The 22632-nt window shown below is 51.7% G+C and overlaps 1 protein-coding gene across 3 annotated transcripts in view; it reads left to right on the top strand.

The window, feature by feature from the left end:
- Positions 1–2487: 2487 nt before the first annotated feature.
- Positions 2488–22632, top strand: part of TCF20 (transcription factor 20) — a 111253-nt gene continuing 91108 nt past the window's right edge. For 2 of the 3 annotated variants that reach the window (XM_043562778.1, XM_043562777.1), the window contains exon 1: positions 2488–2544. In XM_043562778.1, coding sequence (XP_043418713.1) covers positions 2539–2544 — 6 coding nt within the window. In that variant the 5' untranslated portion in view covers positions 2488–2538. Of the gene's footprint in view, positions 2545–9918; positions 10017–22632 lie in introns of those variants that run through there. The other variant, XM_043562779.1, reaches the window with a different exon arrangement.

Raw genomic sequence — 22632 nt, 5'->3', positions numbered from 1 at the left:
AAATCACAGGGCTAGGGTGAGGATTGTGTAAGATAAATCTCACAAAGCAGTCAGCCCAGAGCCTGGCTCCCAGGGCCACTCAGTAACCATTAGCTAAAAGAAAAGTCAACCCAGGAGAGTGAAAGCTCTAGCACCTCGTATCTATGGGCCACTCAGTCCCTCCGAGCCTCAGTTTCCCTACCTGTAAGATGGCTGGTAATCGTGCCTGGTAATAATAGTTAACATTTATGTGCACTTACTGGGAGTTAGGTGGGATGTTTTAATTGCGTAACTGTGTGGTGGCTTATTGAATAGGTCTCCCCAACTCTGCCCAACATGCGAGGGGAGTGTGGGGAGGGGGGTGGGGCACCCAAGAAGCCAAAAGCCTACGGGGAGGAGCATGAGGGTTGGTGTTTTCTGGGTGAGGCTAAACTGGCATGCTTGGCAGTGTGGGCAAGACCAGAGGGGATCGGATGGCTGGGGCGTGAAGACCAGCAAAGGGCCCACTCGCCGCGGCCAATGAGCCACCTGGGGCTGGGCCCCCTCACACATGGCAGAGCCTCCAACACACTGTGGGGCCTCGAGCAAGCCATGGCCCCACCTCAGGCCTCAGTTTCCCCATCTGTATGACGCGGGCTTGGGCTTACTCACCTCTCAGGTCCCCACCTGCTATCAGGGGCTTTGATTCTCTTGTCTCGGGCTTTTTTTGGATGGCCTCCATGCAGATTGGGACTTCGGCAGCATCGGCTGCCCATTGAATTTTCCAGAAAGGGTGCCATCTTCTCTTCTATTCTGCAGTCAGCCACGGTGCCTAGCCTTTCCCATTGCTCCTCCTGCCCCCACCCATACAGCTCACCCGGCCTGGGGTAGGGGGCTGAGAACATCCGGCGGGGCAGGCCCCGACACCATGCGACATGTGCTGTGTTGGGGGGATGCCCCCGGAGTGTGAGCATAGGGGGCTGGGAAACCACATCTGGCCCACACCTGGCTGTGCGCGGCTGAGCTGCCAGGGAACACCCAAGGGGTTCATCGACACTGTCTCCTCGGTGGGAGCTCTGGAGTCGGACCGTCGGCTCACCCCTTGTTCCACTGTGCTCTTTGCTGGGTGCTGGGTGCTGGAGGGCACCTTACTACCCGAGCCTGCTCGCTCCCTGGACCAGCAGTTTCACCTCAGGGGGCACCTGAGCCCAGAGTGGTGGAAACAGCCCTCAGGTGCAAGGTCATTGATTGAGCACCGTGTGGACAGCCCTCCGTGGCAGGCGATGTCATGACCCCGTTCTGCAGGTGGAAAAGCTGAGGCTCCAAGAGCTTAGGGAGCTTGCCCAAGGCTGCATTGTCTTCCGCTTCCCCTTTCTCTTTACATCACGCCTACTACCAAAACGGAGCCGAGGCGAATTATAATGCAGGGAGCCCGGACGAGGCAGGACAGGTAAAGGGAGCCCAGAGACCACTAGGGGAGAGAGATTGGAGAGACAAAGAAGCCTGTGACAAGGCGGTTACCTGTCAGCTTGTCATTTCTTGCCCACACAGGATCTATGGGGATGGGACTAATGGTCATCCCGGGTGCGGGGGAGGGGCGCCCCGCACGGTCCCAGCCCTTGAGGAATGCACATCCTCCTGTCCTGCCCACCTCCACTCAGGGCATGGGGTGAAGGGCTCTGCGTGGGTTCAGATCCTGGCTGTGTCACTCCCTGGCTGTGTGATCGCAGGCTAATTATTTATTGCTTTGAGCCTCGAGTTTCCTTACCTGTAAATGGGGACAATTGTCGTACTCTGTGAGGGTGACCTGAGTTAATGCAGTAACTCAGCTCGGTGCCCACAGGAGAGCTGTAGGAATGTTCTCTATTGTTATCCCCTCAAACCAGTGCAGATGCCCCTCAGACGCTCAGTTTGCTGAGCACCTGCTCTGTGCCAGCACCAAGCCCGGGGAGCCAAGGATTCATCACACAGGCCCCTCCTGTGCTCTGGGCTAAGCTGCCAGCCTCAGGGCCTGGGGCTGAGTGTGTGGATCTGACGTGTAGTCGGAGCGGCCTGCGAGAATTGGTGTGTTGGCTCCCACTGCTGGCGTGACAGACATCCTGATGAAATATGTCATTTTGAAACATGTTCAAAAGAAATTTCTGGAGAGCTTTCTTACCCCCATGGGGCCATAAGTAGCCTGATTGTTGTCAGGTTCTAGACTCGGCTTTGGCACAATTTGCCAGGGTCCCTTCCTTTCCTGGGCCTCAGTTTCCTCATCTGTAAAAGGGGGCAATAATCATATACCCTCCCGGAGAGGGTTGACCCCCTGTGAGACTGCTCCTGCGAAATGTAGTTTGTAAGCTCAAAAGCACCTTACGGCCGTCGAGATCTTTCGGTTCTGTTTCTGGTCATCTCGTGAGACGGTCATGGGCATTTGCCTGAGCCATGCCATGCATGCTGGATGCCGACCGACATCGGTGGGATGCTGGCCCTGCTCTCAAGGGCTCCCTGAGTAGTGGCCTCACTAAACCCCTTGAATTTTGTGATTTCCAGAGAACGTGGAAGGCCCCTCAGGCAGCCTGGCCCCTTCCAGGGGAAATGCTGGTAAGTGTTTTGTTCTGTCTGTTGTTAGTTTGTTCCACAAATGTTTTTGGAGCAGTTGCATGTGCTGGGGATGAGCGCGGGATAACCAGAGGTCTGCCCTACCCTCGAGAGCTCAGTCCGGGAGGAAGGATTTGAAGACTCCATACCCACCTGACCGGATGCCCTGAGGTTCAGGGGTGGCCGGACGCAGAAGTATGCATTTTTCAGAAGATGCACATCCACGGGGGCTCTGGCAGGATCATTTATAAATGAAATACTGACTGTTTCCTCTGTTCGGAATGTTTCAGTGGCTCCCCCTCTTGCCTTGGGATAAAGTCCCCGTGCCTCTTGTGGCCGGCACAGTCTTCTTCCAGCTGCAGCTCTAGCTTTCTCGTTTCGCTTAAATTGCATTGGCCTTTTTCCCCTTCCTGCACATCCACTTGCTCCCTCCTGCCTCAAGGCCTTTGCCTGTGCTGTGCCTGCTGCCTGGACCGCACTTCCAGCCTCAGCCTATGGCTCCTGCTTATCTTTCAGGTCTCACCTCAAATCCCCCCTGGATCCCCAATGCCCAGGGTCCCATTATACACCCTCTGTGCACCTGCCATGCGTTCTTACTAACGGGTACCTCACCTTTACCAAAGGATTGTTTATGTGTTGACTCGTTCTCTCTAGTGGCCCCATGGTGGGACTCAGCCCCGTGACAACAAGGGCCCTTGGACTCAGTGAATGTTTCTGGGGGGAATTTCTGATGAGTATTAAGGTAAGGCTCCATGGAGGTGGTGGCCCTTGAGTGAGTCTTGAAAGAGGTCGTACTTTCGGTCTCTAGGCAAGAAGGAAGGGCTTCCTGCTTTGGGCAGCAGAGAGGCACGTGGCGGGGACACAACTCACTTGGTTTAGCAAAGAGGCAGAACGGGACATGTGAGAGGGAGGGTTGGAGAAGTGAGCTGGGGCCAAACAAGGGCTCTGCGTTCGAGGTGAATGAGAATCGACTAGGATTCTGAAGCCACTTGGGACCCTTTGAAAACTTTTTGAGCCAGGGGCAGGAGGGTCCAAGCTGGCTTTGGGTCACTGTAATGAGTCGGCTGCAGAGATGGGGACGGGGGAGCGGGGGGGCCGGGAACAGAGGCTACAGTCAAAAGGACCGGTTGGGAGTTGGGAGAAACCATCGACTGCTGTTTTCCGTTTCTCCGGAACCACACACGTGCCTTGTCCCTCGTCCTCCAGAGCCAGCAGGGAGCGCAGGGCAGAGACAGGGAACCTCACACGACATCACTGCTTCCAGAAGACAATCCTCCTGGTTGCAGGCCAGTCATCCCCGAGTCACTGGAGGGAGAGATGGAGACGGGGCAGGGTAGGGGTGCATCCAGGTCCACGTTTTCTCAGCTTCCCCAACCCAGAAGGCAGCACCTAGCTATGTCTCCCTACACCTGTGTCCTGGTGCCTTCCCAGTGGCCAAGGGATTGTGACACGGAGGGGACTGGCCTGTGCCAGGAGATGAATAGAAGCATTTCTGTCAAAGCCCAGCAAACAAGACAGCACCTCCTTGCTCCCATGGGGGCACAGCCCACGTGGTCAGAAGAGCCAGGACTCTCAAGTCCCAGATCTTCCGCTTGGAGGCTGTGTGCCTTTGGGCATCTTGTTAGCAACTCTGGGCTTCAGTTTCTTCAGCTGTGAGGTGGGGGCTGTTCGGGCATGGTGAAGGTTAAACGTGAGGACACACACAGAGCCCCAAGCACAGCGAACACTGGGGGCTCAGGAAGTCGTGGCCGTATCATGGCTGCGTTTTTCTCCGCAGTTTGAATTCTTTGCAGCAAGCTTGGGCTTCAGGCTTAAAATGAAGAGCATGTCAACAAAACAGGATGGAACAAAGTCCTTTCCCAGCATGCCTCAGCATGTGGCACTGCCTTCCTGTGGAGCCCAGCAGTGATGAGGCTAAAAGTCTTGAGCTTTTCAAGCAGAAATAATCCCAACGGAAAGGAACCTCCCTATTGTCACCATGTGATAAAGCAATTGCAGGGGCTCTGCGGCCCAACCTGCCTGCGTTGATTCCAGCCCTGCCCCTTCCTAGCTGCTGTGTGCCTCAGTTTCCTCATCTGCCAAACAAGGTGACAGAATCCACACCGTAGGGCTGTTGTAAGGGTTAAGCAAGTTAATGCAGGTGCAGTGCTTAGAACACTTGTGTCACTACCGCTGCTAGATCATTTCATCTTGCTTTAACTCTTTGTGGTGCTGGAAGTGACTCAGGGGAGGCAGAAGGCTGAGTTCAGATTCCAGCTCTGTCGCTTGCTAGCTGTGTGACCGCAGGCAAATCTCTTAGCATCTCTGCGTGTCCATTTCCTGCTCTGTACAATGAAGATAACAGTCTCTGCCTCATAAGGCTGTTTGGAGGAGTGAATGGGGTTGCCCAGGTAAAGGGACCCGACTCCCCGGAGGCAGGCAGACCACTCAGCCCCTCCTCCCACCCATTCCGATTCCCAGAGGGGGAGATGGAGATTCTGAGCCATTGGATGATTTACTGAAGGACGTACGTTGTTGAGACCAGGCTGGGCCCCTAGTTCAGTGACCTGTGCTAGGCCGTCATGCCAGGGGCTGCCCAGGGAGAGCGGAGCCACTAGGGAAAGAAGTGCCAAGTGGGCCAAGTGGGAGGGGTGATCTCCCCTGTGGCCCGGCTGCAGGGGGCCTCCAGTGGCACAGCTGTGTCTCCTCCGGTGTTTTCTCTCTGCTCACCTGTGGGAAGAGGGAGTTGCTGCACAGCAGCTGCTACTTGGGCGGGCTGCGATCTTCTGGGTGTGGGGTCTGAGAGCCCGTCGCCTGCAGACTGTCCCGTCTCCGGGGCTTTGGCGTGTCACTATGGGGAAAGACTGGTGCTGACCCGGTAGACCCTCTCACATCTCTTTCCCTGTCTGCCTGTAGACTTTGGGACTCTACGACGGAGTCTGCGCCCGTCCAGTGTTTTTCAAATGCTGGGAAGCTTGGTGGTTAAGAGTGCAGCCTCTAAAGACCTGGGTTCCTATCCCAGCTCGGCCTCTTCTAAGCTATGTGACTTGGGACCAGTGACTCTCTCTGGCCCTCTCTGTAATGGTGGTGATAACAATACCAACCTGAACTCACAGTGCCTGTTCCCAGTAAGCTTGGGTCCCTCTGGGCTGTGATTATCGTTACCATTTTTATGGATATGGTGCCCTGCCCTGCATAGGCTGTCCCTGCCCTGCAGATACGCACAGCCCTGTGGGAGAGATGGATACAGTCACAAACGGCGCCACGCGACCAGTGGGAGCTGAGGAGGGGGCCACAGCTTTGATCCTGGAGGGCTGGGGTGGAGGGGAGGATTGAGGAGTGCACCTCCTAAGCAGAGGTCAGTGACCGTGAGACCCTGTGAAACAAGTTCACGCCAAGGCCCTGTAGGAATCCACCCTCGCCCACCTCTGCATCCTCCTTGCTCCTTCCCTTGTGCCTGCCCCGGGCAAGGCCCTCCTGGGAACAGCAGGTGGCCGCGGACACACTGATGTGTGTTCGTATGCCCTGGGCCCGTTTGGAGCTTTTCCTATCCCCTTAGCCTTAGAGCCTGCCCTGCCCTTGTCCCAGAAGGACTTGCTGTGTCTGAGCCCTTCCCTCCCTCCATCAGGACTTAACAGCCTAGCACACAGCCAACTGCTCTGTGTGCAATGAAGCCATGTCCACAAAGGATCCGTCCACTCCTGCTGTTTTGTGCCTGGCTTGGGACCGCCCCCCCCCCCCTTGCAGGACGCTGTGGGGGGTTTCTCACTCTGTTAACCCGAGGCTTTTGCAAACTGCTGTCTCCTGGAGGTCCGTGAGCCGGCATTCCAGGCTTCCCACTTGGTGTGCTAGAGTTAGCAGGAGGGACCTCCAGAGAGGAAGGAGAGCTGGGGACCGGTGAAGGATAAAGGTGAGGGTGGTACACGTGTGCCTCAGAGCCAGAGAGGGAGGGAAAGGCCACCCGCCTGCCGCTGAAGGCACTGACACCCGGCTCACTTCGCACAAGTCACTGATCTGCCGAGCAGGCCAGTCTCCTCAATCAATCCGTGCTGACAGATGGTAGCGGAATCAGTGACCTAGAGGCAGAAGGCTCCATTTGTAATCCCGGAGTGGCCCAGGCGCCTGGAGGAGGGCAGAAGAGTTTGTAATAAAGGGAGTGACACAGGGTTTCCAAAAGCCATCTCTGCACTGGAGGAGGAGGGAAAGGATTAATTTTGCTTCTGGAATTGAAACCACTGATTCAGTTCAATAAGTATTTTTTGAGTAGACTAGGAGAGAAGAGGAAAAAAAAAAAAACGATCTACTGTCCTTTCCTTAAAGTGGTAGGAAAAACATGATTCTCTAGATGAGACAGGAGAGAACAATAGACGTACTCTAACGTGATCAAAGAGGAGATCCCCAGTAATTGGGCTCCGGCCACTGTGGGGTCTTGGGCAGTCACTTGCCCTTTCTGAGCCTCAGTCTGCTCGTGTGTCATATTGTGGCCATATCATAGAACTGTAGTTAATATGTGCCTGGTATTGTACTGAATTGTCTCTCTCTCTCTCTCTCTCTCTCTTTTTTACGTTTATTTATTTTGAGACAGACAGAGACAGGGCGAGTGGGGGAAGGGCAGAGAGAATGGGAGGCAGAATCCCAAGCAGGCTCCACGCTGTCAGCACAGAGCCCGGTGCGGGCCTCAAACCCAAGAAACCGTGAGATCATGACCTGAGCCAAAACCAAGAGTTGGATGGTTAACCGACTGAGCCACCCAGGTGCCCTGTACTGACTTCTTTACGCAGATCTCTTTAGGTTCCCATGATACCTTATAAGTGAGGTCATACTATCCCCAGTTTACAGCTGAGGAAACCAGAGCTCAGAGAGGTGAAGTGGCTTGTCTAAGGCCACGCAGCCCAAGAGCAATAACCCTTATGTGTCTGTGGGCCATAATGCCCGCACGTTCTTTTTCCAAATGGTTCTAAAAGGAAAAGTGACGGGCCACCAGGGGTGAAGAGGTCCTGGCTGGCCTGGCCCTAGGACTGGGGAAGTTTCCAGGTGGAGGTTGGCTGGGCAGTGTTCTGGCAGGGTCCAAGGGGGTGGGGAGGGGGCTAGAGAGTCCGTCCCAGGATGGGACTCGAGGCAGGAGCAAACAAGATCCTGGACTCAGGTCCTCTATCTGCATTCCCTCCCTTCCGAATGAGGCTCTCTGCACAGTTCATCACCATACGTTCATGTTTTAGTCCCCTGGGGGCACCTGAGTGAGCTGAGGAAGAGGGGAAGGGAAGGAAGGAGTGATGGGGCAGGAGACTAAGGAAAAGGGCTTCCCTTCATGAGTTCTCTCAAGAAACTGAGGGTGCCCCAACACCCAGTGTTTAGAAAGCTCCCCTGCGTCCTTCCACGTTGTCCAGAAAACATGGGTCTGTGCTGGGAGTCCCCCCATCCTTTCCCTCTGCAGCCCTGACCCAAGCAGAAGCCAGCACTCGTCTTCTAAGTAAGTCTTAGTGCCAAAGAATTTGAAAATGAAACTCGCAGAACAATGGAACAGCCAGAGGGCAGGGCCTAGCAGCCTCTTCAGCTCTGTCCCAGAAGAGCCGGACACCCCGCTTGGCATGCAGGAGGTGTTGGGGAATCAAGTCTCCAAGAATAGCCCTGACCCACATCGGAGCCAGCCCCCACTTTGTGAAACTGGACAGAAGCCAGGAGAAATCACTGCCTTCCCCGACCACATCCTCCTCGGGGTGCCAGAACCAACTGAGGCCCTGCCTCTGATCCCTTCACTGGGGGCAGGTGTTGCTGCAGCCGGGGACCTTCCTTGGGTGGCCCAAGGCAAGGCAAAACGTTTTACATTTCTGGCTAGGTGAGGCTAGAGGTGAAAGGGTAGGTCCAGGCCCAGGGGAGCTTTGCACCTCAGATATACTGAAATCTGGGTCCCAGGCCACACCTCGTTCCTATCAGCCTCCACCTGCTGCCCAAAGCGCTCTTCCAATTCCAATTTACTTTCAAGTTGGGTTGCTTCAGGAAAGGAAGCCACATACTCCCCTAACATCTAGGGCAGATGGGGGCTTAATTTAGAATCAGCAATTTCAGCCAACATAAGGGACATCTAGTTCAAACTCTCCTCCTTCTGATTATACCAATGGGAAACTGAGGCCCAGAGTGAGAAGAGAATTTGGCCAGGTCTCTGGGTGAGTCAGAAGTAAGATCACAAACACTCTAAACACATCTCACCCCCACTGGCCGCCTCTCTTTTGATAGCGGTGGGTCACAGGGAACAAACATCTCAGTGGTGGTTCTACGACTGAGATTTTCTTTAAAAAAAAAAAAAAAAAAAAGCCAAGCCGTTGCTTTGCTCCATAAAACATACATGAGGTTTGTAAAGGAAGACTGGGAACGGCCTGAGGCCTTGGCACCGCAAATCCTCCACCTTATCTCCAAATTAATTCTGGACCCTGGGTCCAGCCAGCCAGGCGTTGCAGCGTTTTAATGCCGCCACAGGCGAAGGGGAACTGGCACTCGGTGAGTATGTATTTTACATGCGAGGTTGGTGGGCCTCCCAGCGCCTCGCTTTTTTTGCGGAGGAAACTGAGGAAGTTATCTGTTATCTAGAGAGCCTAAGTCATTCATCCAAGGGCACGCGGCGCTAAGGGGCGGAGGAGGCAAGTGAACCAGGCCTGCCGGGCCGAGGGCGCTTGGCGGTCAGGAGCTGCCCCCGTGCCCGGCCCCACTAAGCAGGTTGCCCGGAGGAGACCAGGCCCTTGCCAACGCGGGCTCCCTCGGATGCCAAAGGCGCGATTCAGGCGTTGGAGGCTCTAGGGAACTCCAGAAATCCCAGGGAGAGATTCCGGGCCACCAACTCCCCAGAAAGTTGGCTCGCGGCCACTCCCCGGACGGCCCGGAGCCGCCGGCCAAGATGGCACTGTGCGAGCGGCGAGCTACACGCGTGGCGCCGGGCTGCTGCCTCGGGGGACCCCGCGTGACCCCAGCCGCCAGGCTGGGGTCTCGGTGGCCCCGGCCCCACGCGCGCAGGCCTCGGCGCCGCCGCACGCGGGTGGGCACGCGCGCACCCGCCGGCCCCGCCCCCTGCCGCCCCGCCCCCGCCGCGCGCACCGCCCCGCCGCGCGCCCTCCCGCCCGCCCGCGCGCCGCGGCCCGGAGCCTCCCCATTGGCCGCGCGCCGTCACCTGACGCTCTGTTATTTCCTGTGTGTTGGGAGAATGGAGAGAAAAAACCCGGAGCCGAGCCGCTTTCGGCCCCTGCGAGGCGGCCGCGGCCTCCGCCGGGGGAGCCCGCCCTGAGGCGTGCCTGACCGGGGAGCGAGCGCGCGGGCCGGAGCGAGGCTCGAGGGGCCACGGCCCCGGCCCGCCCCGCCGCCGGCCCGGGCGCCCGAGCTGGAGGCGGCGGAGGCTCCCCCACCCCCACCTCGCGCAGCGCCGCCCGCCGCCGCCGCCGCCGCCGCCGCCGCTCCCTCCCCTCCCGCCCCCGGCCGAGGCCGAGGGACCGGGCGGGGGGCTCCCGCAGGTAACCGCCTCCTGGGCCTGAGGGGGAGGGGCAGGGGGCAGGGCTGAGGGGATGGGGCCAGGCCGGGGTGTCCGGCCCCGGGGGCTGGGGGCAGAGGTCCTGGCCCGGCCGACCTGGGAGTGCTGAGCCCCCTCGACTCCCGAGGCCAGGGCACCGGGTGCTCAGGGGAATGTCCCTGCCTGGCCCGACCGAGGAGCGCAGAGAGGAGCGGCCTGGCCTGGCCTGGCCTTGGGGTGTGGAGGGGCAGGGGCCCGGCCTGGCATCTGGGCGCTGAGGGGTCTCGGTCTGGCCTGAGAGTCCGGCGGGGCTTGGGCACCAGTCCTAGCCTGAGGGTGTCGCGGGAAGGTACCTGCCCGTCGCGGCCTCGGGTGCAAAGGCGGCGGGTGTGAGCGGGCGGCGCCCAGGGGTTCGCGGGGTCAGCGCCGCCCACCCCGAGACCCCTGGCAGCCCCCGGCGTCCCGCGGCGCTCGCCTCTCGGTGGCGGCTGGGGGCGAGGCCGGCGGGCGAGGGCTGGGCTTGGGACGGGAGCGGCACCGGGAGTCGGAGCGCGCCCGGCCGCGGGAGGGACGGGGGCCCGTTTATTGCCATGTGAACACCTGAAGCCATGTGGACGCAGCAGCTTCTCGCCTGTTGGGGGCGGAGGACAGGTACCGGCTGGCGGGGCGCAAGGTCCCGGCGCGGGGGGGTTGGCGGGGAGCGGAGCGCGGGACACACTTCCTGCGTGGGGTTTTGTCCGCCTCCCCCGCCGCGGTGAGCGGGGCCGGTGTTTGATCCGGTAGTCCCGGGTGCGAGCGAGCGCCCGTTTGGGGGCCCGAGGCTGCAGCTCCTCGTCTCTTTTGGGGCGGGGGAGTGGTGGTGGAAGGAGAGTGGTCCATCCGGCCCAGCTCGCTCTGGCAGCGGCAGGAGGTGGAATGTCCCCCCTGCGCCGGGATGGGAGTGGAATTCAGTGTGTTGGGGGTGGGGAGGGGTGCCGAGGAGCGGTCGTTTTCCTGGGCCTGTGGGTGGGGATTATTGTCTGTTTTCGTGGTTGTGGATGCTAGCGCTGTCTGCCTGTCTGTAAGCGTCCCTTGAGTTTGCCCTTAGGGGACAGATCAGCGTTAGGACTCCCCCCCCCCCCCTTTTCCTCTTTGCTTTTTCTCCCCCTCCAAGATTAGATGACTCTGGTAACTGCTGTAAAATGGATGGAATTTTCGAGCTATTATCTAACAGGCAGATCTTTGAATGATAATTGGACCCTTATGTTAACAGCCTCAGTGAAGACTTTCGTAAAACATCTTACTTAGGGTGGCAGCGGAACGTCTTACATGGTGGAATAAGAAGCTGCTCAGAAGTCCGACCTGGGAGACCAGGAATCTGCTTCCAGCTTTGCTCCCAAATAAACTGTAACCCTGGCCGAGTTACCTGTCCTCTCAAGCCTTCAATTTCCTTATCTGTTAAATGAGGACTCCCTTCCAGGTCAAACACTACGGTGGCCTTGGGTAGGGTTTTATTTCTTGTTGTTGTTTTTGGGTTGTTGTTGTGTTTTTTTTTTTTTTCCTCTTGGTTTGTTTTTGGTTTCCTATCTTGTGCTTTTGTTTAAGTCACAGGCAGCCTTCTTGAGAAATGCAGGATGTTTCTTACCTGGCCTTTAAGATCCTGTCCCACTTTTTAGTTTCCAGCCTCTTCCTTCTGCAACAGAGCATAAAACTTGGTTACAATGATAATTTTTCTTCAAACCTCAGATTCTGTTCTGTGCTTCTCAAAGTGTGTCGTATTATAGTCTGTGCTGAAGATGCCTTATGTGTTTTTGTCTTTGTGCAAAGAGAAGTTATCAGGAGAAAGATTTCAGAGAAAGTTTGACTACTTGGAAGGGTAGAGAATGCAGGTGTGTTTGGGGCCGTGTAAGTTGGTTGGCTCGAAGGAATTCCAGGATCTGTTTCTGCAGGGGATTGTGGAGGGACCTTACTTGAAATTCTTTGATGGGATGTTTGGCATTTGGCTAATTTTTGAAATTTCCAACCTCAGTACCCTCCGAGTAGGGATAAAGAGGAATTCCCTAATACCTCCTGTGAGATGGCGTGCTCGTGGGATTAACTGTCACCTCGGGGTGCACTAATTATTTGCACCCCCAATTTATTCCTTAATGGTAGCCGGATGCTTCCTCTCAGATGCTGCAGAACCCCAATTAGTTTCACTGATTTTATGGTGTGTGAGAGCCTTAGGCCACGCTTTTGACTACTTAGCCCTTCTCGACCATCCTCAGCCTTGGCCTTGTTGGTCTTAAATTTCTGGTACTGTGTGCTGGAAGGACATATGCCTAATGTGGTGTAATATGTCCTCGGTCACTTTTTTATTCAGTCTGTACAGATTCATGAAGGGTCTTCTCAGCATTGGGAGGTGTGCTCCTAATGTTGACTCTGGAGATGGACTGGTAGAATTTTTCTCGTGTGTTAACACCAGGCCTGTCACACAATAGGCAGACACTTTTATATGGCTACACAGATTATTTGGAGTTTCTCAAAATAAATAGTTTATTTTGTGTTGGTATTTGAAATATGACCTTGGGTTTGGTGTGGGATTTTACAAATCCTGGCTACTTAAGTTATAAGTAGTTTTCATACTCACATGTGTTTACTTCTGCATTATAACTTACACTTAACAAGGAAAAGATTATTATAAAATTCTTATTCTGTAGAGTTAATTTGTGTGTGTGTGTGTGTGTGAGAGAGAGAGAGAGAGAGAGAGAGAGGGAGAGAAGGTTGCCAAGGGAGCAGGATGTTAGGAGACATAGGTTTTAGGTTCCATAACCTTTTAATGGTATACTTTTTTTTTTTTTTTAATTTCATGAAATGGAATGGAATGGAATTGAAATCATGTCTATCTAGACCAAGAAATTAAACTTGGACTTGTGGTGAGTGTAGCTTGCTCTTCATATGGATAGGAAAGGACGCTAACATTTGAGTGGGCTTTTTTGTTGTTTTTTTAAATCCAGTGTGCTAGGTTCTGTCCAAGGTATTTTAACTTGTCTTGTAAAAATCTACCCAGCAGACCTGAGAAGTAAATGAGCTCTCTTTTTTCCTGAGAGGTCACGGCTAGTGAGGGCCAGAGAGTGGATGTGACTGTCCTCCCCTTGGCTCCAAAGCCTTTACTAGATCTGTTACAGCTCCTTGCCTGCTCAAGGCACAGATCAGCTGGTGGTGGATTGGCCTTGGAATCCATACTTCATGCTTTGCCCATTCTTTTGTTTGTTTAACGTTTTATTTATTTTTTGAGAGAGAGCACGAGAGAGCACAAGCAGGGGAGGGGCAGAGAGAGAGGGGGACAGAGGATCCAAAGCAGGCTCAAGTGCTGACAGGCTGACAGCAGCGAGCCCAACGTGGGGCTCAAACCCACGAACCACAAGATCACGACCTGAGCTGAAGTCAGATGCTCAGTTGACTGAGACACCCAGGTACCCCTATTTATTTTTTATTTATTTATTTTTTTAAGTTATAACAAAATGGAAATCTGGGCTTGGGCAGAGTAGTGGAAAGCATGATTTTTGCAACCATGCCACCAAACCAGACTCTGGTTTAGTGACCCCCTGGGAGTTTTGTAAACTTTCACTTTCCCTATACCTAGTCAATTTTATTAGTGTACCTGAGATAGAATGTAAAAAATTTCTTTTTCTGGGCACCTGGGTGACTCGGTTGAGCGTCTGACTTCGGCTCAGGTCATGATCTCATGGTTCGTGAGTTCTAGCCCTGTGTCTGGTTGGCTGCTGTCAGCTCAGAGCCTGCTTCAGATCCTCTGTCCCCCTCTTTTGCTGTACCTCCCGCTCTCGCACTCTCTTTCTCAAACGTTAAAAAAAAAAGTCTCTCTTTCATTCCCAATTCTGCCATTCTGTCTTGAGCTGGAAACGTCTTGTATCAGCTCAAAGAATGATATCACAGGTAAGGGGCTGTCTCTTTTCCGGTCTGTGCTACCGCACAGGAATCATACTATGTGGTGACCGCTCTGTTTGACCAGATGGGACTCAAAAGATACAGTTACAAAAGACAGTCCCCCGTATGCCTTAAGCACTCTTCCTCATGGGTACTTGTATTCAAGGCACCTTAGTGCTCATTAGATCTGTCTGGGGTTTCTGACTCTGGTGTGTTCATTTTCTTTTTGTGGAGGTAAAAGTAACAAAATAAAGCAAAACGGTAAAAACCCTATTTATGTTGGAGTATAACCGTACACCAAAGTTACACATTTGAAATATAAGGAAGTCAAGGCTTTCATAGAGCATAATTTGGTTACATTGTACTTAGACTGGATGGCTTTTTTATTATTACTTAGGCTGCTTAAAGTCCTCTTAATACCCGTGATGCCTGCAGTATGGGTGAAAAGGTTCTCATGGTGACAACACAATCAGTACTTTCTGCGTTAGAGCTGTGTTTGCTTTGTAGGTAATGTGTGAAACCCAGCAGGAAGATCAACTAAAAAGTGACTTATTGGTTTATCTGTGGCTTGTTATCTGATGCTTCATTGTGGGGAAGTTAAGAAAGAGAAAACATTAGCTATAGGGGAAAATATCCTTATTGTCATGTGCACATGAGAGCTGTCCTGTAGGAAAGAGTGAAAGTTCATTGGAACACTTGAATGCCAGCCTGATGGGAAGGTGGTTTCCATGTTTGAACATCACATTCCTGAATGAGGACTGAAGCCCTCTGTGTATGTTCCAGTTTTCATTAACAGGTATTTATAGACACTTTTCTAAGCATGGGGGATGCAGTGGCGGGCAAAATAGAAAAGGAAACTGCTCTGAAGTTGGGCTGTAAACATTGACTAAATAAGAATGTCTGGAGGTGATAGCTACGAAGAGAACAAAAAGACATGACAGTGACTCAGGGTATGCTAGTGAGAGTAGAAGATGTCCCCTCTTCTGAAGCCTTTTTTGCCAGCAGGGCAGTCGGACTTGATCTGTGGGATGGATGAAAATGGCATTAAACAAAGTAAATAATTTGCTTTAGCCCTGAGCATCTTGAGACGTTAATCCAAAGAATAGAAGTGGGTTGGTGGAAATCTTTCCTCTGTTTATATCTTCATGCTTGTGAATGGGGACTTGGCTCAAAAGAACTTAGGATGGATCATTAGTGGTATCCTGTAAGGGGCAGGAAAGAAAGAAGTGATCACCCTTTGTAAAGGGTAGTTGTTCTGATTAAAAAAAAAAAAAGTAGAGATGTGTTATATTGATGAGTGCTAGGCATTATTAGAAACATCCTTTAGTTGTGTTTATGTTTCTTTGTTGGGAAATTGGATTGGGGGTGTTGTAATCATCATATTTTGTTAAAGCTTCCAATGAAGCCAGCAAATATTAGTGACATCTGTATACAGGGTACTTTGCTAGGTATTACAACAAATGGAGAATCCCAAGTGACTGAGTGGAACTTGGGTTGGGGGCTGTTGAGGACGACAAGGATAGCTCACAGTTTGTAGGGGGAGTGGGGGGGAGCGCTGGCAGGGAAGGAAAGAGTGCAGTTCAGACTGGCTGTTAACTTAATCGTAGCCTGAAGGGTTCGTCCTGCCAGCCTTTCCCAGCTAGCCTGCCGCGTCCTAGTACCTTCACTCACCCTTTCTACGCTCTCTAATTGTAGAATTCTATAGAGACCTGAAAGAATCCTAAGACATTAGCTAGTCTAGCTCTTTGGCTTTATAGCTCTGGAGAGATGCTGATGCTTTACACGGACAGAGTCAAGGCTGCGACCCTGTTCTTTGCCAGCTAAGCTAGTGTTCTTTCCCCCGTAGCCCATGCCCTCACCAGAGGGTTGATAGTTAACAGTTGCTCCTGAGTGGATAAAGAAAGGAAGCCTCTGGGTATTATTGTACCCACTTAGGAAAAAACCTGTGTAGTTCCGAATTTAAGAAGTCAGGGCAAAGACAGTACATTTATCTCAAAAGCAGAATATGGAAAATAAAGAATACCGTACCATCGTTAGTTTTCACACAAATACATAGTATTGGTTTCTCAGGCTCCATCGAGACGTAATCTCATCCTGATCATGTCTTGGTCTGGAAAGGATGCCACCACGTTCTGCATTAGTTGTGAAGTTAGAGTAAGGCCCTTTAGAAGTAGTGAGGGGCGCCTGGGTGGCTCAGTAGGTTGACCGTCCGACTTGGGCTCAGGTCATGATCTCGCGGTTCGTGACCTGCGTGACCTGGGTTCGAGCCCTGTGTCGGGCTCTGTGCTGACAGCTCGGAGCCTGGAGCCTGTTTCAGATTCTGTGTCTCCCTCTCTCTCTGCCCCTCCCCTGCTCATGCTCTGTCTCTCTCCTTCAAAAATAAATTAAAAAAAAAAAAACATTAAAAAAATTAAAAAAAAATAGAAGTAGTGGGAAATTTCTGAAATGTGGCTAAATTAAGTTCTAAAATTAAAGAGTTAAAAAGCCCTAGGAGTCCTGTTTTTTTGTTTTTTTGTTTTTTTGTTTTTTTGTTTTTTCACCTTGAGACCCTGTGTCATGGGAGATTTTGCTTCTACATTCAGAAGCACCCTCCGGGAGCCTGGAGATTATTCTGTGTGCCTGACGAGCAGGGATTCTTCCCTGGCATCTCCCAGACTTAGCGCTCTGGTGGGCCAGTGACCTGGGGGCAGCTTTTGTATACCTTTGGCAGGAATGTGAGAGGGCACTCCTGCTGTAAAGAGTCCACACGATGGGCACTTTATGGAGGCAGCAGAGCACGTGACAGAGGATGTGTGTCTTCCCTTTGGCTCCGTCACTTACCAGCGGTGACTTTGGGCATTTTGCCCTAGCCACAGTTTCTTCATCTGTAAAATGGAAATATACTTCCTCAGAGCTATTGGGAAAAGGAATGAAAATAGACAAAGTGTACGGTGGGGTGTACGATCTATAGATGCTACTCAGCGGATGGTAGCGGTCCGTTACACCAACGTCGTGCTGTGTCAAGACGCCGGACTAGAGCAGGGCTGGTTCCTACTGAGTGTATCCGGTTCAGAGTACACTCCCCTGTCTCAGACACCGCCTGGCAGAGAAGGCACAGAAGCAGGGGTGTCAGATGTGCTCTGATGAAGGGAGTACAAGGGGCTCTACCAAGATGTGTAACCCTAACTTGAAAGGTCAGAAGCAGCTTCTCGGAAGAGGACCACGTACTTCCTCATCCACCCGCTTTTCTCTCATCTGTTCCTTCCCACTCTGCCACTCTGCGGCTCCCTCCTTCTGCTTGACCGTCGGTGTTGTCTGCAGCCTCGTATTTTGGTGTGCCTTCTCCCTGGGTGCTCTCGGATATCCCCAGGTGCTCATGGTCATCCGCGAGCCGATTGATAAGTTCAGCCAGGTCTCTCCTGGACCCTCCAGCTCCGGCTTGACACCACTGCTTGTCTATGTTACCGGTAACTTGAGCTTCCCAAGTCCAAAACTGAACACGTATTCCTTGAAAGCTCTTTGTCCTTCATCTGTCCCCTTCTCAGTAAGTGGCTTTACCGGCCCCTCATCTTCCAGGTTAGCGACCTCCCTTTCTCTCACCACCCTCTACGTGTCCCCCATCGCCAAGTCAGTGCCATTTCTGTACCGTGACTGGAGTCTGTCTGCTCTCCTGCCACTGCCCTCTGAGCCGCCATCATCTCCTACCTGGCACACACTGATTGCCTCTCAGCGTGGCCTCTCCATTTCCAGTCCTGTTCGTGTCTCCTCTACTTTGCCTGGAATGGCCAAGGGTTGCCTGTCTTTCCTCCTCTTAAAAGCGTCACGGTTTCTCCTAGCGCTCGGAAGACAGTCCCAGCTCCTTCCCCTTTCTCACAAGGCCCTCGGTACCCTGGGCCCCGCCCGCCTCCCTGACCTCCCCTCCTTGCTGTCCCCCAGCCGCATTCACTTCCAAGTCTCCCGAAGGCACCCAGCTCTTTACCACCTGAGGGACCTCTTCATATGCCACTTGCTCTGCCTCGAACGCTCTGGCCAGGCCAGCCTTTTTCTCACCCTTCAGGATATTTGTTGAATGAATAAATAGCATGAGACAGGCAGCGAAGGGGATGATGGAATAAGGAGGAAAAGTGTCCTTAGAGTCCATCTATAAAGGTCTAGCAAAGAGACACAGAAATGTGTTTGAAGAGCTGACAGACCGAGAGTTTGGTTGTGGCCTAGAACTCCACCTCTTCGAGCAGAATACTAGGAGTCAGGCGGCCGCAAGGCACATCTAATGCTGATGAGAATATAAAGTGATGCCACCACTTTAGAAAACTCTTTGGAAGTTTCTTCAGAAGCTGAATGTATGGCTACCCTGTGACCAAGCAGTTCCATTTCTAGGTCTTTATCCAAGAGAAATGCAAATACATGTTCACAGATAAGCCTTATACAAGAATGTTAATGTGAAGCAGCTTTATTCATGGTAACCAGAAACTGTAGTAGTCCAGCTGTCCATCAGTGGGAGAATGGATAAACAAACTGTTACTTTCATGCAGTGGACGCTCAGCAGTAAAAAGGAACAAACTACTGAGACGCGTAGTAAGGGTGAGTCTCACAGGTATTAATGCTGAGTGAAAAACCAGGCACAAAAAAATACATAATGGATGATTCCATTTATAAGACCTTCTTGAACAGGCAAAAGTGGTCTGTGATACTAGAAATCAGATCAGTGGTTGCTTCTTGAGTGGAAGGGGATTGACTGGGAGGGGACAGGAGAGAACTTTGTAGAGTGATGGAAATATTCTGAGTCTTGATAGGCAGTCATCAAATCTGATTGAATCCATATACTGTATGTAATTTTACTGTGTGTAAATTATACCTACAAACAACCTAGGAATTGTCCTAGATTCCTTCCCCTGTCCCCCACTCTCAACATTTAATGTCCCAGCAAGTTCTGTTCACTGTATGTCCAAAAAATATCCTGAATTTGTTTCCTCCTATCTCAAGCACTATCTCCTCTTGTCTGGACTGTATTTTAGCCTCCTGACTGCTGTTCTAACCCCCTATTTTTGGCCTCCTCCCAAACCATTTTTTCCACTTATCAGCTAAAGTGACCTTTAAAAATTCAAATTGGGTTATGTCAGTTGTCTTCCTACAATCCTCCAGTAGCTTTCCATTGCTTTCATGGTGGCCAGCTAGGGCCTGTCTGACCCCTGTCTCCCTGTGAGCCCATCTGCTGTGGCCACCTCCTTACTCTCTAAATTCCAGCCTCGTTGATCCCCACCCCACCCCCCCACCCCATTCTGAACACCTGAAGTTCATTTCTGCCTTAGGACCTTTACACTTGGCTCCTCCGTCTGGTGGGAGCTCGCCACCTCACAGATCTGTGTGATACTTGTATGTCTTTCAGGTTCAGTTTAAAGGTTTCCTTTTCTGGGAGATTTTCTCTGACTGTCTCTGTCTAAAGTTGTGTCCCATCACATCACCCAGCTTGATCAAGTCTGAAATTATTTTGGCCTTTTATTTATTTGTTTGCCTGTCTCCTCCCACTGGGATTAAGCTTGATTTGTTCACTGCTGTATTCTTTGTGTCTGTAGTGGTATTTGGCCCATGTGGGCCAGAAGTATTGACTAAGAGAAGGTTTTGGGGTGGTGGTAGTGAGAGAAGATTGTTTAGGAGGTCGGCCTGTGAGGCAGAAAAAGGGGCCAAGGAGAGTGAAGACTTTGGCCTTGGAAACTAGGTGATGGTGGCACCATTCGTTGAAATGAAAAATCATGGAGGAAAGAAGATTGGGCCAGGGTATAAAGTGATGAATTTCGTTTTGGTCTTAAGTTTGAGGAGAGCATCAAGTGTTTGAGGCATGGATCTGACATTTAGGAGAAGGAACTGGTCTATAGACTAAGACTCAGAGGTTAGCACTTGTGGTCCAGCCCAGGAACAGATGAGATTGCTCTCAAGTGGTCAAGGGTGTGGGTATGTAGAGGCAGAGAAGTGGTTGCTTTTTCCCTGCCTGGGTGGTAAGCATCTCCCACCAGTAATGAGGACTTTATAGGGCTCAGCCCTTATGTAGGAGGTTTTGTAGTTTTAGGAGCACACCCCCACCCCCTCATCACTGCTAATAGTGACAAATGCTCGGAGAACAAAACTCCGAGGAATGTGAACATTTAAGGGAGTAGAGCACTGTTTCAAGAGCAGAGAGGATGCCACCGGACTGGTTTGGAGGAAAACCCAAAGAGCATGGCACGAAAACAGAAAGTGTTTCAGATCAGAGGTGGCAGCCAAGGTCACCGAGTGTCAGTTGGGAGGGGAGAGGATAAGTGAAGCCAGCTTGTTGTGTGTTCATGAGAAAGTGAGGTGAAGGGGCAGGGTAAGTTTGGGGCCAAATCTTCCTAAAATTTGGCTATTACAGGAAAGTGAAAAATAGCTGCAGAGGGAATCTGAGGTCCAGAGAAGACATTCTTTAACATGTATGAGAACCTTGAGCGAGCGTAGATGGAGGTGGGAAGGAGCATCACTGGACAGTGTTGAAGATGCAGGAGGGCTTGCTGGACTGGGGACCTTCCTGGAGAACTCGGAGCCCACTGTGATCCTGGGGCATTGTTTCGATGGTAAGAATAGTACCTCCCGGAGGAGAGCAGAGGTGTGTGGGCAGGAAACTGATGGGCATGAAGGCTGGAAGGTAAGGAGCACTTTTCTGTGTTCTCTGAAGATCCTGCTGGGGGACAGGAGTGAGGTGGGGAGTTGGAAGCTTAAAGAGCGCAGGAAAGATTTGAGGAAACTGCCGTGGCAGGCAGATAGAGCTAACAGAGGAAACGGGAATCACAGGGGGAAGTAGAAAGTAGTTAAGATGAGCTTTCTGCCTCCTGGGATTTGAGAGAAACTGATCAGACCTTTCCAATTCTCTGTCTGGTTTCACATTCCAGTGACTTGGACTCAGCTTTTCCTGCCTTGTGTCTGGTGATCCCACTCCTTCCCCTTATGCCTCTGCCATTCCCATTCACTAGACCAGTAACTTGTAAATTATTCCAGACCTCTCATATTTTATTTAACCAGTACTCACGCAGCATTCATGGTTAGGTAGGTGGCAGTGTTCTAAGTGCTCTGTTGAAGCAGCAGGGTTAGGTGGGGGCACTCAGAATCCCTTGGAGCTGGGCTGCCCCAGGTTTGCAGAGGTGGCTGGGGCCCAGGTGGCCTGACTGGGGCAGAAGAGTGAGACTCACCTCTCCCCAGTTCAGTCTCAGCAACACTTGTCCATGCTCTCTTAACTTTGGGGTGTCGGTGCAAGATTTTTGCTGGAAAAACTGCAAAATGTTCTTGAACACCACTGTACCAGGTGGTAAGATCCTTGCAGTCAAGGCTGTGTTTTGTTTTATTTTATAACCCCAGCATCTGGCATTTTGCCTTGTCAGTGCATTGAGAGTGAATGTGCTGGCTTTGCCTTTGAGGCTGTGCTCTGGAACACCCTGTCTTTATCCTCCTCTGTCTTTATCCATATGTTACAGTTAATGTATGTCTACTTACAGTTGATGCAGAATGTGTCTGTTTCACCACAAAATTGTGTATTCTTAGGTGGCCACCGTGCCTTGATAATCTTAATTTCTTCATATCTCTTTTGCAGAGTAGGTATTAAAGTAATGTTAAATTTGGATTACTTGTAGAAAACTTGAAAAGTATTCCTAAGAGTAACTCAAATGGTTTAAGAATGGGGAAGGAGGGCCTGGGTGGCTCAGTTTGTTGAGGGACCAACTCTTGATTTCGTCTCAGGTCATGATCCTAGGGTTGTGGGATCAAGCCCCGTACCAGGCTCTGTGCTGAGTGAGGAGCCTGCTTAAGATTCTTTCTCTCCATCTGCCTCTCTTCCCCCTGCACACTTGCACACACTCTCTCTCCAATTAAAAAATAAAAAATGAAAAAATAATGGGGAAAAAATCAGAGAATGTATCATCCAAATAACGGAGTTAATTTAGCCTGATCAAAGTATTTTTTTTAATTTTTTTTTTAAGTTTATTTATTCTTGAGAGATAGAGACAGAGCATGAGCAAGGGAGGGGGAGAGAGAGGGGGAGACACAGAATCGGAAGCAGGCTCCAGGCTCTGAGCTGTCAGCACAGAGCCTGATGCGGGGCTCGAACCTACGAACAGCGAGATCATGACCCAAGCCGAAGCCGGACGCTTAACCGACTGAGCCACCCAGGCGCCCCCTGATCAAGTATTCTAAACAGTGAGTTAATGAAGGTTTTAGGGTGTGTTAAAGAGTGGTGGTCAACTGTTTCTCAACTCTGAGAAGGAAAACAAACAATAGCAAATGAGGTCAGATGGAGTATGAGTGGCTTAGGTGAACAGACCGGATAACTCCCTGCCTTGTAAGGAACCCTGGGAGTTCCTCCTGGAGAGTTTTAGAACAAGTGGAATAGACTTCCTTGTGTCCAATAATCCCTACTTGATGGCAGAGGTGTAGCGAACATGCTGTCAAGATTTCTGCCAAATGGTTCCTGTAAACTCAACGTACTCAGGGTAGATGAACCTAAACAGATGTACAGGTACCTGCACAATAGTGAACAGACATAAGCACAAATGTACACATTGCATCGACTTCAGTGCCTCTTGTTTTGTTTTTTTCCTGGTGGATATATAAGATTAAACATAATGGGAGTAGAATTTTCATCTTTTAGTAGAAGTCTTTGTGGGACCAGATTTATGTTCTTACATATTGAATAGGAGAAATTTGAGTTGGAAAGAAGGACATTGCAGCCTGCAGCA

Source organism: Prionailurus bengalensis, chromosome B4 (genome assembly GCF_016509475.1).
Source record: "Prionailurus bengalensis isolate Pbe53 chromosome B4, Fcat_Pben_1.1_paternal_pri, whole genome shotgun sequence".
Classification (NCBI taxonomy): Eukaryota; Metazoa; Chordata; class Mammalia; order Carnivora; family Felidae; genus Prionailurus; species Prionailurus bengalensis.
This window is presented reverse-complemented; position numbering and strand designations above follow the sequence as displayed.